Below are 17,653 nucleotides of genomic sequence, written 5' to 3'. Positions count from 1 at the left end.
TGCCTGCTCCTGGGATTCGTATAGTCGGTACCTGTTTGGGTTTGGCTTCTTTAGATCAACAGAATGTCATGCTATTCATCAACATGTCTTTTCCATCTACTGACCATCTCAGAAATCTTAAGGGCAAACACACCCAGTAGGCTCAGGAGCCCCAGTCTAGTCTTGCTGGACACAGGGCCAAAATCAGACCAGTGTCTCTCAAACTGTGTTCTAACAGCAAATTGGTTCCAGGTGCTATGGTGAAACGTGAGCGCCTCTGGGCAGAAGCAACGTGACCTCATTTAGCACTGATCATCTCCCCGATTTCCTAGAGCCTCGCGTGGCATAGTGCAATGTAAACACGTGTCAGCAAAATGGAGGAATGAGTGACTCCCTCAACAACTGAGTCTGGGAAATTCTTCATAATAAATTCCCCTGGGAGATTCAAAATGCAACACAGTTTAATAAAGGCTCTGAGAAGGCCTGTGATTAAAAACAACTGTTTTAGGGGCTTCCCTAGTGGGTCAGTGGTGAAGAATCTGCCTGCCAATGCAGGGGACACGATTCAATCCCTGCTCTGGGAAGTTGCCACAAGCCAGGGAGCCACTAAGCCCGTGCCCCACCTACTGAGCTTGTGCTCCAGGGCCCAAGAACCCCAACTACGGAGCCCACGTGCCACAGCTTGTGAAGCCTAAGAGCAGGCATTGCAGTAAGTCCAAGCACCGCAAGTCAAGAGGAGCCCCTACTCCCTGGAACTAGAGAAAAGCCCGAGCAGCAGCAAGACTCAGCATAGCCAAAATACACAAACAAAATAATAAAGGAAAAGAACTATTCTAATGTCGGGGGGCGTTTCCCAAGCTCAGCTGAACACAGAACATCTTTCAGAGCACCGTGCAACAGTCCTGCAGAACAGCAGTTTGGGAAACGCTGACCTAAACAAGCCCCCTACCACCACCAGTGAGGACACTGAAGCTGAGGCCAGTGCCTTCCCCAAAATCACACAGCTGGGCTCTACCAACTGAGAACAGGTCTTCAGACCGTTATGAAACAAGGCACCGTCTACTGCACTCTGCAGAAGCTTTTCCCTCCACGCTCCACAAAGCACAGCATGGAGCTGCACCTGCTCTGGGGCAAACAGGACACGGAGACGGGAGCTAGAGTGCAGCGTTCATCACCTTGATTCTTAAGGTCACCTGGACCCTCCATTGCAGGAACGCCCCAAGCACAAGCAGAGTTTAGGGGGGAAAAAAGACGTTCTAGAACTTGACTGCCTAACAATCGTTTAGAGATTTTTGCAGAAATGCAGGCTCCTGGGCCCTGACTTTCAGAGAGTTGAATCCACTCTCTCTGAAACAGAGCCTGGAATCTGAATTTTTTAAAAAGTGCCGACCACAAGGTCCAGGGCACTGACTTGAGGGCTCACCTTGGTGATCTTCCCTCCACTGAAGTTGGCAAAGCGCTTGAGTGAGAGCGTCAGGACGTTGGATGTCCGGTGGATGGTGAACCGTTTGCTGGCTGGAACCTTCCTTTTGCATCTGAGAGGAAGGGGAGAGGAAGAGCTATTGGCCTGTGCTCTGAGGACTCCTGTCCTCACACAGGGTTAGCATCAGAACATCAGGACCTGCTTTTTTTTTTTTAATTTTTGTTTATTTGGCTGCATCGGGTCTTAGGGGCAGCAAGTGGGAGCTTCCGTTGTGCTGCAAGGACGCTCTAGCTGTGGCGCAAAGGCTTAGTTGCTCCCAGGCATGTGGGAATTTTAGTTCCCCGAGCAGGGATGGAACTCCCGTCCCTTGCGCTGCAAGGCAGATTCTTAACCACTGGACCAGGGAAATCTCCTGAGACCCGTTCTTTAACAAGGAATCTTCTCGAATGAGAAGAAACAGTTGTGGTGGCCCCAGCTGTCACTCACATGGCACTTCCTCTGCACCCCTAAAAATCAAGTCGAGTCGCTTGAGGAAAGGAGAGCAACAGCAGCACAAGGGCCAGCAAAAAGGCGGAGATCCTAGCACAGAAATGAAGCACTTTTCCTACCGGGAGACTAAGTCAGACGCGTGGAAAAATAACGGGGCTAACACAGGAAAAAACAAATTCAAGCAGATGTGGCCAAGAGATAAACAGGCAGGCAGGAAATCACCAAAAGCAAAGCCAGAAAAAGAGGAAATGAAGGGGGAGAAGAGAGAGGCCAAAGTGAACAGCGTCTAGAGATGAGGGACATGAACTGAGAGGGACAAAAGGCAGGGTTCTGGCACAGAATTGTAAACCTGAAAAACACAGGGAGAGAAACCTTTAGCGATTATTGCTTTTAATGACCTGGATATAAGGTAACACACCCACACACTGAGACTATACAACCCTAAAGAGAAGAAGGGTTAGTCACGTCTGCTGAAATCAAAAAATGACCTGGATGTAAGGTAACACACCCACAGAGACTGTAACAACCCTAAAGAGAAGAAGGTTAGAGTCATGTCTGCTGAAATGGAAAAATCCCGAGGACCACTCAAGTCCAAACCGGAAGCTGCAGAGCATGGCTCATCGAGGCGGCAGGATGGCCTCCACATGCAATCACCCCACTTCTGGGCCTCAGTTTTTCTTCCTGTGGAATGGGGTAACAACAGGCCCTGCCTCACACGCACGTGCACGTGAGCCCCTCAGAACAGAGACCAGCCCGGGCTAAGTGCCACATGAGTGGCAGCTAGGACAACCACGACCATTTCTTCATCTGTGCTGTTTCGAGGCTTTTAGTTCGAAGACATATTACACCACTCAAGAATGTGGACGGCGGTCGCCTGCGAGGGCGAGGGAGGGGACGGCAGCTGGGTCAGGTTAGGTGACGTGTTTTACCTTGCTCGCTGGCTTGATCTTTTTGGCCACAATCAAACCGAAACTTACTTTGCACACATATAGGCATTCTCTCCGCTCAGGACATCTGGTTTCACAAAAAGTTCCAGAGCACGCACGATGTTTGCAGCTTGCTGAGAAGGACAGAAACAGGGAGTACAGTCAACAGCGGAAGAAAAAGGCTGACTCCAGAAATGCCAAATGTAAGGTCTTTTTCAGGCTGAGGCAGCAGATCACGGCACTTCACTTGCCCAAGAACTGGCCTGCTCGCTACCGCCTTCTGGGAGTCAGCGCATCCCATCAGAGAGGCAACGGGGAACCAGGCTGTGACTCCTCTGTGGACCAGGATCACAGCCCCAGGGGTTCACCACGGCCGACGGGGGTCTGATCCAAACCTCAAGCTGAGGTGAGCTTGGATCCAGCAGCCTCAGAGCGGGGACAGAGGAAGGCTGCTCGGAACGGTGTGCCCTTTGTGTGGAAGCTCCCCGCGCCATGCGGGCCTCCCTGCTCAAGCCCTGCGTGCAGTGGGGTCGCTATTCACATCTGAGGGCACAAAACTGTCCTTTTTTTAACCCCTTTTTTTTTCGGAAAAAGAAAAAGGAACACAGAGAAGATGGCTGAGATGAAACACACAAAAATGGAGGATTCCAAGTATCTCTTTCCTGATCTATTTGGATCACATGCCCTGATCGGTCTTCCCGTTTTGGGTTTTCTGCCCTCTGGCCTCCCCATCCTAACGCAAATGAACATCGACCAGCATGAGGTGTGTACCCGGATTTCCAGTGCCACATCCAAGTAGGGGTCGTAGGTGTCTGAGACGCTCTTGCACATGGAGCACTTCACTGCGAGAGAACGAGGGAACGGTGGGGTGGGTGAAGGGCCCCGGGCCACCACCCCCAGGTCGCCCAGGTTTATAAGTCCGAGAACTGGAGGCACGCTCCCAGCTCACCAGCTCCCCGAGATGGGAGATGCTCAGGAGGAGAGGAGGGCAAACCCTGAGATGCCTGGCTGGCCTGGCCAGGGACACTCACCCCCACCCCAAGGGCAGCGGCCACATCTGATTAACTACGGAGTCCAAGGAAAAGCAACACCAGCGTGTCTACGGGCTCTAGACTCTGCTCCTCCAAACCCCTTCCCAGGAAGGCTGCAGGTGGGGCTGTGGGGCACAGACCCAGGCTGGAGGCCTCGGGGGCCTGGCAGGTCAGCCTAGGGGCCGAAATGAAGCGTTTCGGGTTAATACTCTAATCCCTGGCCAGAAGGGACACAGGACGTTTCTCCACTTACCCCGAGATCGGAGGTAGCCTCCAAAAATCTGATGGACCAGGGTTGTAGCCTGCGTCTGACGATCCAACCTGGAGAAAGGCCACGGCCTTCAGGTGGAGGACGGGGCCAAGAAACAGGCAGGCACCCCACCAGGCCCCATTTCATCACCCGCTCAGCGGTGGCTCCGCCCAGAGATCTCCCATAGAGCAGCCACCTCCTGTGGGATGCCCTCCTGCCCTCTCAGCAGGCAGCCTTGCCTCCTACCGGGAGCAAGAGGCCCGATGGACCTGCAGGCCAACCCTGCCTCAGTGACCCCTGCTCCCGCTCCAGCTCTGCCCTCAGTCCCGCGTGGGCACCACGCTTTCCGGAGGCCGCACGCATGCTGCTAACCCTGCTCCTCTCTCCGCAGGCGGCCCCTTCCTGCCCCCTGCAGAGTGAGCCAGGGCACCCTGGTCTCAGCCGCCCGTCCAGGCCATGTAACTCTTCATGGCTGTGCTGCCCACACATGGGCAGCTGGCTAAGGAGTACAGCTCCAGAACACACGGGGGCCAACACCGAGTCAGCCGACTTTTGCTATGCAAAACTAGGAAACAAAAAGCAACTGCCACCATCTGTCACCAGCACTCATCAGAGAAGGGACATCATAGGTCCAAAAACCGGCAGGGACATAACTTCAGACACACCCAGACCCTCTGGGTGATGCCCCCAGGACAACAGGAGCCGTCAGGACAGGAGGCCGGAGGACCACACAGGGACATACTCTCAGCCCAGCCGGGATGCAGGGACAATGCAGACATTCAGCTGCCCAGAGGCAGGACAGCAGAGCCAGATCAAGACGCCATCGAGACACTGCCACCAAGCGTTCCACCCGAGACCGAGGTCGGGAGGAAACGGCCCCTCCCATGAGGGGAGGCTCCTGGGAGTCCGGGCAGCCGGATGTGGCTGGAAGCAGCCCCGGGGGCAGCAAGGCAGACAGGCTCCTTGCGGGGCGGGGGAGGCAGGGCAAGGGGAAAAAGGAGTGTCCTGAACAAGAAACAACAACAAAAAAACCAAGGCCACACCCCTTCTGAGTCTGGATGAGAGCCACCCACCCTCCAGCATGTGCTTCGCTGCGCGGCCAGAAGGGGGCGCCTGAAGAAAGAACCAGGCCAATCGCCAAACCCCCGTTAGTATCCGAAAGCTACCAGTGCTGCCAGTACAAAATAAGAACCAGCCCCTGGGGGCAGCTCGAAGCAGAACAGTCAGTGCCAAAGCTCCGGGGTGAACTGAAGACCCCAAACGGGTGCATGGGGAGACGGAAGACCACTGTGAACAAGCCTTAAAACTAACATAACATGGCCAAAAGGAGAGAAAGTTCACTGAACTCGGGGAAAAGAAATGAGCTGCCCATGGGGGAAGGACTGAGGGGCACAGGAAAGGGGAACACGGGCTGTGTGTGTGTGTGTGTGTGAGTGTGAGTGTGGCGGGGACAGCTGAGATGCGAGACTACCAACAGCCCAACACCCAGAAAGGGAGCCGTACCATCAAATACACAAGAAACACTCCCAGGAATTAAAGGGAAAAGAGCTTTTGCTGCTCTAACACCAGCAAAAGCAATGCCAGCGTGTTTTCCCGAGGGGAGGGTCACTTCCCAGCCAGGGCGAGGTCACCGATGACAGACCAGGTTCAACTCCATCAGTCTCATCCTCTGAAACAGAGGTTTCCCATCCTCACGGCTACAACTCAACTTAACCTTCGTGAAGGGCATTCCAGGCATGACTCCTCAGCCATACTTCAGAGTCCAGGACTCAGTTCCATTCCAAGCCCAGGCAGCACTTCCTGCCTGCTTTCTCTCAATTGAACCCACAAACCCAAGAATGATACAAAAACATTCTAGCAGCAGCTGTTTCACAAAAGGGAACACTGGTCTATGCCCTCAAATTTCGGCGGAGCGAACCTCAAAAATCATCATCTCCTTACCCTTGAGTTTTCCTGCAGACTTTCAAGTTCTTGCCCAAAGACATTACGCTTCCCACTGCCCCATCCTTGGGAACGAAATGACAAGGCGGTTTCAAAAGACGGGGAGAGCCCCTGACAGCGGTGGAAGGTCCTTGGAGAGATCTATTAGAGCCTGTCCCTCTGCAAGCTGCTGGGGCAGAGACGCCGCCACCTGACCTGCAGCAGGAGAGGCCCCTTCCGGGAGAGCGGTGGACCCGCTGCTGGACCGCTCAGGGGCCCAGTGTGGACGTCCAGAGAGGCAGCTTGTGGGGAGGGGAGCACGTACTTGGCACAGCCGCTCAGGCAGGCCTTCTGCATGGCGTCGATGGTGTACCGCAGAAACTCGTGTGCGTCCTCCTGGTTTCCAAAGCGGAAGTGCCGGGCGATCTCTAAGGAGGGAAGGAAGAGGCGTCAGGCCAGCAGAGAGGAGCCCCCGCCTTCTCTTCGAACGTCCCATTCCCACTGGTCTCATGGCCATCTCTTAGAGGACCCAGGACTAAACCCAAGTGAGGAAACAGAGCCCTGCGTGACGCCCTATGTCCCAGGCACCTCCCTGACGGCAGTTATCTTCCCAGTGAGACCCTCTACGTGTAACAGAAAGCACGAATGGATGCCCAGCAGTAAGGATATGAGCTCCGCTAACTAACTAAGCCGGCTTTCCAGGAGCCAATACAGGCCATGGCAGATCACCACCATGTTGGCCCAATACAATATACACAGGTTTCAAAAACCAATGGGTGGGCTTCCCTGGTGGTCCAGTGGTTAAAAATCTGCCTGCCAACGTGGGGGACACAGGTTCAATCCCTGGTCCAGAAAGATCCCACGTACCACGGGCAACTAAGCGCAAGCGCCGCAACAACTGAGCCTGATCTCTAGAGCCTGCGGGCCCCAACTACTGCGGCTCGTGCGCCCTAGAGCCCGTGCTCAGCAACGGGAAGCCACTGCAAGGAGAAGCCCACAGGCCACAACCAGAGTAGCTCCCACTCGCCACAACTTGAGAAAACCTGCGAGCAGCCTCGAAGACCCAGTGCAGCCCAATAAATACGTAAATACCTGAAATACAGCAACAGCAATGAGACTAAGGGCCCACCTCTGCCAAGCAAAAGAGAAATCTGACTTTCACAGCACATGGGCCCTGGTTCCTCCGGTGCTGAGAAAAGGCCTCGCAGCACTTCCTCACCCACCTCCCCGCCCAAAACACACAGCCCTGGCCTGGCTGAGCCTGCAGGATCACGGGGAAGGGGCCAGGGGTGCGGGTCACCACTGGCTGGCATGCATGCCCCACGTCCATCCGGCCCCAGGGCCAGCTTTAGTCTGCTCCACTCTGTGCCTGAGGCCTCCAGGCTCAACCCCACTCCCGCCTCCCCCAACCCCCAGCACCCCCCGGCAATGCCGCCCTCCCGAGGAGGAAGCCACTCTTACTTCGCAGGTCCCGGATGAAGGACACGGGCTTGATGGCGTTGCCGCTGTTGGCGAAGGCCTGGATGATGTGGTTCTGCATGACACACAGCATGCAGAAGCTGCCCTGGTGACCTGCGGGCGTGGACACGCGGTCACGGTAGGGCTCTGGGAATTCCCAGGAGAGCTGACGTCACGGCCTCCTGGCTGGCAGAGAGCAGAGGCCCCCAGCCCGCCCAAGCCCTGCAAGGCTGGCGGCACCAGGAACCCGTCTCTCCTGAGACCCAGCCCAAGGAGCGTGAGCTGCCAAGCTCGGTTTAGAACGTGTCCTCTGACCTGCAAATCGCATCACATGGTCAATGGCAGAGAACATTTCAGGCTTCCCGACAGACACCCCTTCACTTGCTCTTCAGCATGGGAACCTCTGCTCTGCTGCTCCCAGGAGACACCAGGGCTCAGCCAGCTCCGGGGAGACCCCAGGCCCCGACTCTGCGGCTCTGCTGCCCCAGGGGACACCTACATGGAGGCGGGACGAGTCGGTTGCTGGCCAGATGGTGCCCCCGAGGCTGGGCCAGCCCCCTGCTGGGGATAAGCTATTTGCTCCCCCAGGCGTTAGGCTAGACAGTGCTACACTTCTGTGTGTGTGTGCACGCTCAGTCGTGTCTGACTCTTTGCGACCCCCTGGACTGTAGCCCGCTCCTCCGTCCAAGGGATTTCCCAGGCAAGAGTACTGGGGTGGGTTGCCATTTCTTCCTCCAGAGGCTGTTCCTGGCTCCGGGAGTGAACCTGCGTGTCTTCCGTCTCCTGCACGGGCAGGCAGATTCTAGCTACACTTCTAATTGTGAACTATCTTAAAGACAAAGAGAAGAGCAAAGACGACGACACCGTTTCAGGCGCTTTGTAAGTCAAGCACAGGTATGACGGCTGAACTCCCCTCTCAGCCTCTCACACCCCGGCTCCCCATGTCCTTTGTCCTCTGGCAGCAGGGACCCGCACCCTAACTGGTCAGCGCTGTTCCTAGTCATGGGTTCACCCTACTCCACACGTGGCACTCACCAGTATACTGCGGCTGCACGTTTAAGCTCGCTTTCTATGAACTGTACCAAGCTGCCCTTTAGCCCTCCCTCCAGACCACAGTCCATCCACACAGCCCCCTGCTCACTCACGTCAACCCCTCCCTCTTCCTGCAGTCACAACGCTGGGGTGAGTGAATGGTCCCGTACCCACCTCCTGTATGCGTGTGGGTTTCTCTAAGGCACACACCTACAAGATACACTTCTGGGGCCAAAGGCAAACACATCTCTAGTTCTACAAGATACTGTAACCTCAAATATACGGCATGACCTTCCCAGACAGATCCGACCAGGGATCAAACCCGGGCCCTTGGCACTGAAGGTTCAGAATCCTAACCACTGGACTGCCGGGGAATTCCCCCCAATTTCCAATCTGTCTATGATTTCTGCTGCAGGAATATCATTCTCAACCAAGGAGAGCGCACTCCCTCCTGTGTCCTGCGTCGCTGCTCTGGCCGGGACCAGCACACCAAACATCAAACGCAAGCGCACAGAGCGGCCCTCCTTGCTTCTCTCCTTACTTTAAAATGTGCTTCTGGTATTTTCCTAATTGGGACGTTTTGTAGTTTTTGTGAGACACCTTTTATAGCCATTAGTAAAAATCTTTTCTGTTGCTACTGTGCTAAGAGTTCCCTTTTAATCATAATTTTTTGGGGGCGGACATCTATTTTCAAGTGACCTTTCTCTCTTAATCTATTAATAAAGTGATAGCAACTAAGGTAGCAAGATTAACAGTCACGTACATAGAACGTGAGGATTCCCTGGTGGCTCAGATGTTAAAGAATCTGCCTGCAATGCAGAAGACTGGGGTTTGATCCCTGAGTTGGAAAGATCCCCTGGAAAAGGAAATGGGCTATCTGCTCTGGTATTCCTGCCTGGAGAATCCCATGGACAGAGCAGCCTGGCAGGCTACAGTCCACGGGGTCGCAAAGAGTCGGACACGGCTGAGACACTAACACCTTCAGGTAGAACTTACTGTGTGCCAAGGACTATTCTAGGCACTTTATGTAATCCACTTAAGTTTTATAAAAACACTATGAAGGCGATATTATTACTTCGCAGATGAGGGACAGGTCAGGTGATTTCCAAGGACGCACAGCCACTGGGTGGCAGAGCCAGGATGGAAACCAGGCAGGCCGGCCTTGGGGGTGCTCCCGTAGCGGCTGCGCTCCGCTCGCCCCACAATTACACGTGGAGCCTGCCTGACATCAGAACATCCCTGTGTTTCTAGCATGAACACAAACTGCTCACAGTGGTTACAAGACTCCTGAATTCGCTGATATTTTACCTAGAATTTTTACATATATATTCACGAATGAGATGGAACTATAATTTTTCTTTCTCGTATTGTGCTGGTTTAATTTTGTTACCCAAATCAAGAGAATCTCACTGAATGAGCTAGGAAGTTCTCTCTTTTTCTTTTACTCTGGAAAAGGTTGTGAATCACTGAAATGATCTGTTTAAGTTTCAGTAAAACTCACTAGCCAACTGTCTCAGCCTGGTGTTTTCTTCATGGGGAAAAGTTAACCACTGATTTAATTTTGTTAATGGTTGAAAGGCTAGTCAGACTTTCTGTTGTATTCTATTTGGCGAAGTTATCTTTTCTTTCATCTTTAGTTTACCGATATTCAATTTCCACTTTGGAGAACATTTTATGATGCACGTAAAACGGTGTTACTATAATGGATGTGCTAACTGAATGTACATATTTTGGAGGTGTTTTCCAAAAGCCCTTTCTGCTGTCTAGGTGATTATTTTCAGATCAGTTTAGAGACCGTTACTCTACCTGGATTCTCTTCCACTGCCCATCCTGCAGCCAGCACACCTCAAATTTAGGCTTTATCAGTCACTACGGAGCAGGAACCCGACTCCTAAATCTGACCCAGGCTAAAAATGGGAGCAGCACAAGCACACGGGTTTGTCCAAATAAGAGAAAGTCTGGTCCTGAGCACCCGCAGCGGCCCCGCGGCAAGGGCACGCTCAGAGCCACGTGTGCAACAGGCTGCCCCAGCCCCGCGCTCACTCACAGCCCCGCGTGTGCTCCTTGGAGAGCAGGTAGTTGGCCAGGGGCGGCGTGTAGGTCAAGCACTGCACGGTGGAGTTGAGGAAGCAGGTGTTGCCGAGGTTGTGCAGGCCGGCGCCCACGCGGTACACGCGCCCCCAGCGCAGGGACAGCCGCTCCACCGGGAAGAGCACCTTCTGGGGTGCGGGGACCCCGTCGCTGCAGCTCTCGTAGGCGTGCTCACTACCTGGAGTGGGGGACAGGACAGAGGAGGGCCTGACGTCTGAGCCCCAGCACAGTCCGCAGGTGCATGCTCAGGAGGTGGTGTCTGGGGGTACCTGGGTCCCCGCTCCGGAGTCCAGGAGGAAGCCTGTGACCCCACGGCTCTCCCCGACGGCCTTGGCCTGGAGCCCCAGAGCCCCTCTGTGTATGAGCTTTCGAGGACAGTTGGAGTCAGGAGGCCCTGGCGCCGATCCCACCCATGTCACCTCCTAGTCTCCAAGCCCTGTTCCTGAACCTCTCGAGACAGAGCTCGCTCTCTTACCAACCCTGTTCTGTTACTTCTGCGGCTAAAACCTACTGGCCCCACGCCCGACGCTCACAGCTGACCACACTGTGCTCCTGTTCCTACTACCGGTCACCGTTTCGTCCCTCCGCCTGTCAGCACACGGCCGGACCCTCGGCACCACCCTCTGCGTCTGTACCCTGTCTCCGGGCCGGCGGCTCATCTCCGCTCCGGTGGCACCCGGTTCCCTCTGTCCTGGGGTTCAGCAGCACATATTTGCTCTTCAGTGACTCCAGCTGGTAGGAGAAACTCTTGCTGGCCGGCTCAAACTCCAGCTTCTGCAGAAGGACCTTCTTGGCAGAGGCGGCCAGAAGCTTCCCCAGCTCCCCATCGTCAGCCGAATCCCTGCGGCCAGGCTTGAGGGCTTCCTTCAGCTTGTCCACGATGGGCATGGTGCATCACTGGAGGACGAGGAAGAACACAAAGCAGCGGGTAAGCAGACCCCAAGAGCAGAGCATCCCTTCTCTGACAACCCCTTCTGGGCCTTAGGGATGGGTCCCTTATCTGACAACCCCCTCCTGGGCCTTAGGGATGGGTCCCTCCTCTGACAACCCCCCCTGGGCCTTAGGGATGGGTCCCTCCTCTGACAACCCCCCCTGGGCCTTAGGGATGGGTCCCTGCTCTGACAACCCACCCTGGGCCTTAGGGATGGGTCCCTCCTCTGACAACCCCCCCTGGGCCTTAGGGATGGGTCCCTCCTCTGACAACCCCCCTGGGCCTTAGGGATGGGTTCCACCATGAAAGCGGCTCTGGATCAGCTGCCAACCCTACAGAGCAAGCAGAAGACACGCGATCACTCAGACACAGCAGCATCCACCTCTCTCCTCTCGAAACAGACAAAGTGCCTCCGCCAACAGCACTAAATAGACAGACCTCCCCCAGGAGGTCAGACTACCCTCTTGATGTCATCTCTTCAAGAAGTAGCATGGAGTAGGGACATCCCTGGTGGGCCAGTGGTGAAGAATCTGCCTGCCAATGCAGGGGACACGGGTTTGATCCCTGGTCCAGGAAGACCTCACATTCCTCGGGGCAACCAAGCCCCTGTGCCAAAACTACTGAGCCTGTGTGATGCAACGATTAGCTTGGTGCAAAAGTAATCACGGTTTTGCATTGTTGCACTTTGCTGTTTGATACTGGAAATACATTCTTACATAAACGTATTATGCTATACATCATTTTAAGGCACATTTCTCGCTTTCTGTTTTTTTTTGCTAATGAATTAAATTATTTGCCGTTTATTTTGTATTTATTTTAGACTACAGAAATGTTAAGACAAAAAGCAAAATCGAGCAGTTTTTTTATTCACATTCAAAATGGGTCATAAAGCAGCGGAGACAATTTGCAACATCAACAATGCATCTGGCTCAGGAACTGCTAACGGATGTACCGCGCAGCGGTGGTTCAAGAAGTTCTGCAAAGGAGCCGAGAGCCACAATGATAAGGAGCGCAGCGGCCGGCCATCGGAAGGTGAAAGTGACCAATTAAGAGCCATCAACAAGGCCCTCCTCTCACTTCACAGAAGCTGTCTAAGAGCTCAACGTCTCAGCGTCTGGAGCAAACTGGAAAGGTGAAAAAGGCCCAGTAGGTGGCTGCCTCATGAGCTGACTGGAAGTTAAAAAAAGGTCATTCTGAAGTGTCATCTTCTCTTAATCTACACAACAACGAACCATTTCTTGACTGGATTGCGAAGTGCGACGAAAAGTGGATTTTCTATGACAACCAGCAACCATCAGCTCGGTGGCTGGACCGAGAAGAAGCTCCAAAGCACTTCCCAAATTCAAACCTGCACCAAAAAGCGGTCACGGTCACTGGTGGTCTGCTGCTGGTCTGATCCACCACAGCTTTCTGAATCCCAGTGAAACCATTACATCTGAGACGTATGCTCAGCAAATCGATGAGATGCACCAAAAACAGCAAAACCTGCAGCCATCACTGGTGTAACAGAAAGGGCCTAATTCTTCTCCATGACAATGCCCGACCACGTCGCACAACCAACGCTTCAAAAGTGGAACGAATTGGGCTACCAAGTTTTGCCTCTTCCACCACATTCACCTGACCTCTCGCCAACTGACTGCCACTCCTTCAAGCATCAGGACAACTTTCTGCAGGGAAGACGTTTTTACAACCAGCAGGAGGCAGAAACTGTTTTCCAAGAGCTCGCTGAATCCTGAAGCAAGGATTTTTTATGCTACAGGAATAAACAAACTTATTTCTCATCGGCAAAAATGTGTTGATTGTAAGGGTTCCAATTTTGATTAATAAAGACGTGGTTAAGCCTAGTTATAATGATTTAAAATTCACGGTCCAAAACTGCAATTACTGCTGTACCGAGCTAACACTGAGCCCATGCACTGCAGCAACCGAAGGCCGTAAGCCCAGAGCCTGTGCTCCGCAACCAGAGAAGCACTGCAATGAGAAGCCCGCGCCCTGCACTCGAGAGCAGCCCCCGCTTGTGCAATTAGAGAAAATCGGCATGCAGCAATGAAAAGGGAAAGAAATACCATCAAGTGACTTTGGACACCATGCCTAGGGTAATTTCCCTCAAAGGGCGACCACGTGGGCCTAACGTCTGCTCAAAACCAAGGAAATGCTAATTCTTGCAAGACACTCTGGTCACACACACAAATCCACATAATAAAGGAATTCCCAAGATGAGTGAGATAAGGATACCCCTGTGTTCAGACCCACAGTCTGCAAAATCAAGAAGGCCATGAGCCTCTAAGGGCCACCAAACGCAAGAAAAGAGGCTGGTCCACACTGGGATGGGCTGGAAGTGTAAAATACGTGGACTTCGAAGGCTCAAGTTTGCAAATGTAAAATGTCTCAGTAATTTTAAGACTGGTTATCTGCCAAAATGTACTTTTTATTCATTTATTTACGGCTGCGCTGCGTCTTCTTTGTCACCCACGGACTTTCTCTAGCTGCGGCGAGCCGGGGCTGTGCTCCAGCTGCGATGCTCGGGCTCCGCGCTGCAGTGGCTTCTCCTGCGGCGGAGCACAGGCTCTAGGCGCTCGGGTTTCAGTAGCTGTGGCTCGTGGGCACTAGAGCAACAGCTCAGTAGTTGTGGCACACCGGCTTAATTGCTCTGCAACACTGGGGATCTTCCCAGACCCGAGACTGAACCCATGTCCCCTGCACTGGCGGGCTGATTCTTAACCACCAGGGAAGCCCTGAAATGATCATATTTTACACATATTGGGTTAAATAAAATTCACTCCACCTGCTTCATTTTCTAATGTGGCCAGTGTAAAACCCGATAATACCTGTGGCTTGCATTATCGGATAGCGCTTGTGCAGACTATCTTTTTTAAAAGTGAGAGAGGAGACAGATGATAGTAACAGGACCAGAAAAGTACACACAAGACGCGGAACCTTGAGGCGGTGGAGCAGGCAGGGGCGTGGTGGCAGCTTGGACTCTGGAATGCCTGTGTTATTCCATCTTGGATTAGCTATAAACTCGAGGGAAAAAAAAATCACTGTTGACCGCCAGAGCCTATTCTTTATAAAACAGGAATAAGAACAGCATTAAAGGTGCCTGTGAGGTTAATGGGGAGACACACACTGGATAAGAGCTGAGTACTAGCTGAGGAACCGCAGTGTAACAAACCAGAAACCGCATCACCCCTGACTGCTACACGTGGAACTACCACTTTTCCTTCCCATCCACCACCTCTCAACCATCTGGCCAAAGCTCAAGGACTATCTGAGTTACAATTAGATAAGAGACTCCTTACACAACTCACTCCCATCAGAAAAAAAGATGACTCCCTTGGGTATGTGGTCTCTGGCCAGACCCAGGAGATCCAACTGATCAGGTGGACCCAAAACTCTGCTGGAGTGAGAAGACTCCCTCCAGCACCTCTGATGAAATCACCCAGATTTAAGTTATGGGGCACCTAATTCTGTATATGGATCAAATTTCTTTTTCTATAAAAATTTCTAGAGAACAGAAATGTAAAAACATTATTAAAGAAAAAGCAAGTAAGCACAAGCTCTTTGACATGAAAAAAAATAAAAGCAGCTTTCCTAAGGAAAATTATCTAAGAGAGCCCACCCAACTGAACAATGGCTGCTTGACCACGAGCGGGCTTACCTGGGGTGTCTGAACTCAGGCGTGCTGTTCCTGCGGCGTGGGGTCAGGTGCTTGGCCGGACTGGGTAGGCAGGGTGCTAGGCCCTCAAAATCACGTGCTTCCCAGCTTTGGGCCCGTTAAATGATCAGAGCTACAAGCGTGTTTTCCGGAAGGGGCATCAGAATCTGTGGGATGAAAGCGCACCGCATGAAGCCACCTGTCTTCCCAATGTCTCACCAGCCCTCCTCTGTGGACATGGACCAGGAAGGTCAACCATCTTCCGGTAACAGTCAGCGTCAAGGCAGAAGGAATACGGTAGTGCGAGACACAGGAAGAGCGGAGGACAGCTGAGCTAATGAGCTGCCAACGATTTTGATGGATACAATACGAAAACCCTGCCCTCCACTAGAGACCCTAACCTTCACGCGAGCGACAAGCCCAATGAACAAATATCCCCTCTACACTCACTGGTCAACTCCAATCTCCACTGCATTTGCAAAGAGTAAGAGATAATAGATAATCATCTCCAACTTTGTTTTCATGAGCAAGTAAGATTTAAAAAAAAAAAAAACTGAAAGTGCAATGACAGTTGCCAAATTTTCACTCTAGCTAAGTCTGCGGGTTTTTTTCTTTCCTGAATTACCAACCACAATCACTATGATTACAGAAAATTAAGGTACTTAAAATCTTTTTACTGTGAAAACATTCATATACAATGTAGAGAGGACAGCACAGGGAACCGCCATGCTCCCCTTATTCAGCTTCAATAATTACTGGGTGGGATCAGGCAATTCCTCTCCTGTCCCCATGTTATTTCACAGCAAGTTTTAGATACTACACCGTGTCTGATGTCCATAAATAAAAGCATATTAACTAAAAAAAAAAAAAAAAAAAGACACAATGAATATGATCTCAGAATGAAGACAATGTGTAAAGATTTTTCTCATGAAAACGCCCTACAATGCCCCTCTTCTTGTCAACATCCTGTATCGCTGAGGATGGTCATGAGCAGAGACATGGGTTTGGGAAACTCTTGAAGCTACAGGATAAGCAGAACTTGGGAGATTTAACCCAATTTCATTTGAGATAAATAACTCAGGGAACACCTACCCTACACAGCCCACTCCTCAATGTGTAGTCAAGAGACTTTGAACAAATCGAATTTTTCCAGTTTTGACAGAAAGATGAAACCTCTACATCACCAATCCCACCTGAAACACTAAGCAACAACCTACAAATGATTTCTCTCCAAGGTGTAGCCACCTAGAGAAAAATGCTCTTGTAATACACCATCAAAAGGCCTCTGATGCACACACCTGGTAACACACTCTTCAAAACTCTGCAGGATGCTCTTTCCAGCCCACCTTTCCCACTGTCCAGGAACGGCTCATACTTACCCGTGCACATTTCTACTTCTACTCAAAGCTTTCTCGATCGCCATGCAAACACATTTTCTCTCCCTCCTCCCACTCTACTCAAAGCTTTCTCGATTGCCATGCAAACACATTTTCTCTCCCTCCTCCCTGTAAATGCAATTTTCCAGCATAAACTGCGCTCAAGACTCACAGGGTCAACCACGTGCTGGCGGGGAGGAGTCCCAGAGGCTGGGGCCTCCCTGAGGCACTTTTACAGGGGCCTCTGCAGCAAAGCCAGCTCCCGGCCCCAGCCAAGAAACAGCAAACTGACTGTCCGTCTCCCCGAGGACCTGATTCTCCACCTCCCTTATAGACGGTGGACTGAGGCAGGACCAGGATGTTTTTCCTCTCCCATCTTTATTTCTGGAGGCTGCTCTAGCTCCGGGAACCCCAGGGGAGACCCAATACTACCCGACCAAAGAAATGGGTATTGTAAAAACTCACATCTTGAACCCACCCCTTAACCATAACCATGAGGAACGTTATTCTCTCCAGGAGTGAACCTTCTCACATCTCTTACAAATAAGATAAAGGAATAAGACATCAGCCCTGCTGCCAAACCGAATGCCCTCCCCGTGATTCTAACTTAAGCCACTCCAGAGAAAATCTGAACCCTACATAAATGATGCTTCTGTGTATAACGACCGTGCCCAACACCGTCACAGGCTGCTGCCTCCTGGCCTGCCTGGGCTCCTGACCGGGCAGCTCTCCCCTGCACCGTGGGTCACTCTGGAAGTGCAGGAAAGAGCAGACAGCAGACCTGGGGCAGCCCGGACGGAGGGCACACTTCCTGGGCCTCCCCGTGGACTCCCGAGACCTCGGGGACGGCGCAGCCCTAGGGCCTCCCCGGAACCCCTCGTGGACGGGCATTTAGAAGCCTCCCCGTGGGCCCCAGAGCCCCTAGCGTACGCGCGGCCCCAGGGCCTCCCCGTGGACCCCGAAGCCCCTCGCGGACGGCGCAGCTCCGAGGACCCGTGGACCTCCAAGCCCCGCGCAAACACCCATGTCTCCCCCCGAGTATCCACGGGTGCGCCCCGCGTCGGGCGGCAAACTCCCGGAGGAAGTCCCATA

The 17,653-nt window shown here is 52.8% G+C and overlaps 1 protein-coding gene across 7 annotated transcripts in view; it reads right to left on the bottom strand.

The window, feature by feature from the left end:
- The window catches only part of USP36 (ubiquitin specific peptidase 36), a 32,312-nt gene that overhangs the window by 14,576 nt on the left and 83 nt on the right, over positions 1-17,653 (bottom strand). For 3 of the 7 annotated variants that reach the window (XM_027974208.3, XM_027974204.3, XM_042256267.2), the window contains exons 2-10: positions 15,189-15,352; positions 11,235-11,496; positions 10,556-10,777; positions 7,480-7,590; positions 6,344-6,446; positions 4,102-4,169; positions 3,589-3,659; positions 2,869-2,951; positions 1,403-1,514 (exon numbers count right to left, since the gene is read on the bottom strand). In XM_027974208.3, the coding sequence (XP_027830009.1) occupies positions 1,403-1,514; positions 2,869-2,951; positions 3,589-3,659; positions 4,102-4,169; positions 6,344-6,446; positions 7,480-7,590; positions 10,556-10,777; positions 11,235-11,487 (1,023 nt within the window). In that variant the 5' untranslated portion in view covers positions 11,488-11,496; positions 15,189-15,352. Of the gene's footprint in view, positions 1-1,402; positions 1,515-2,868; positions 2,952-3,588; positions 3,660-4,101; positions 4,170-6,343; positions 6,447-7,479; positions 7,591-10,555; positions 10,778-11,234; positions 11,497-14,455; positions 14,552-15,188; positions 15,353-17,653 lie in introns of all 7 variants that reach the window. The other 4 variants (XM_042256266.2, XM_042256265.2, XM_027974206.3 and 1 more) reach the window with 4 other exon arrangements.

This window comes from Ovis aries, chromosome 11 (assembly GCF_016772045.2).
Source record: "Ovis aries strain OAR_USU_Benz2616 breed Rambouillet chromosome 11, ARS-UI_Ramb_v3.0, whole genome shotgun sequence".
Classification (NCBI taxonomy): domain Eukaryota; kingdom Metazoa; phylum Chordata; class Mammalia; order Artiodactyla; family Bovidae; genus Ovis; species Ovis aries.
Note: the sequence above shows the minus strand (reverse complement) of the source record. Positions and strands in the feature narration are given on the sequence as shown.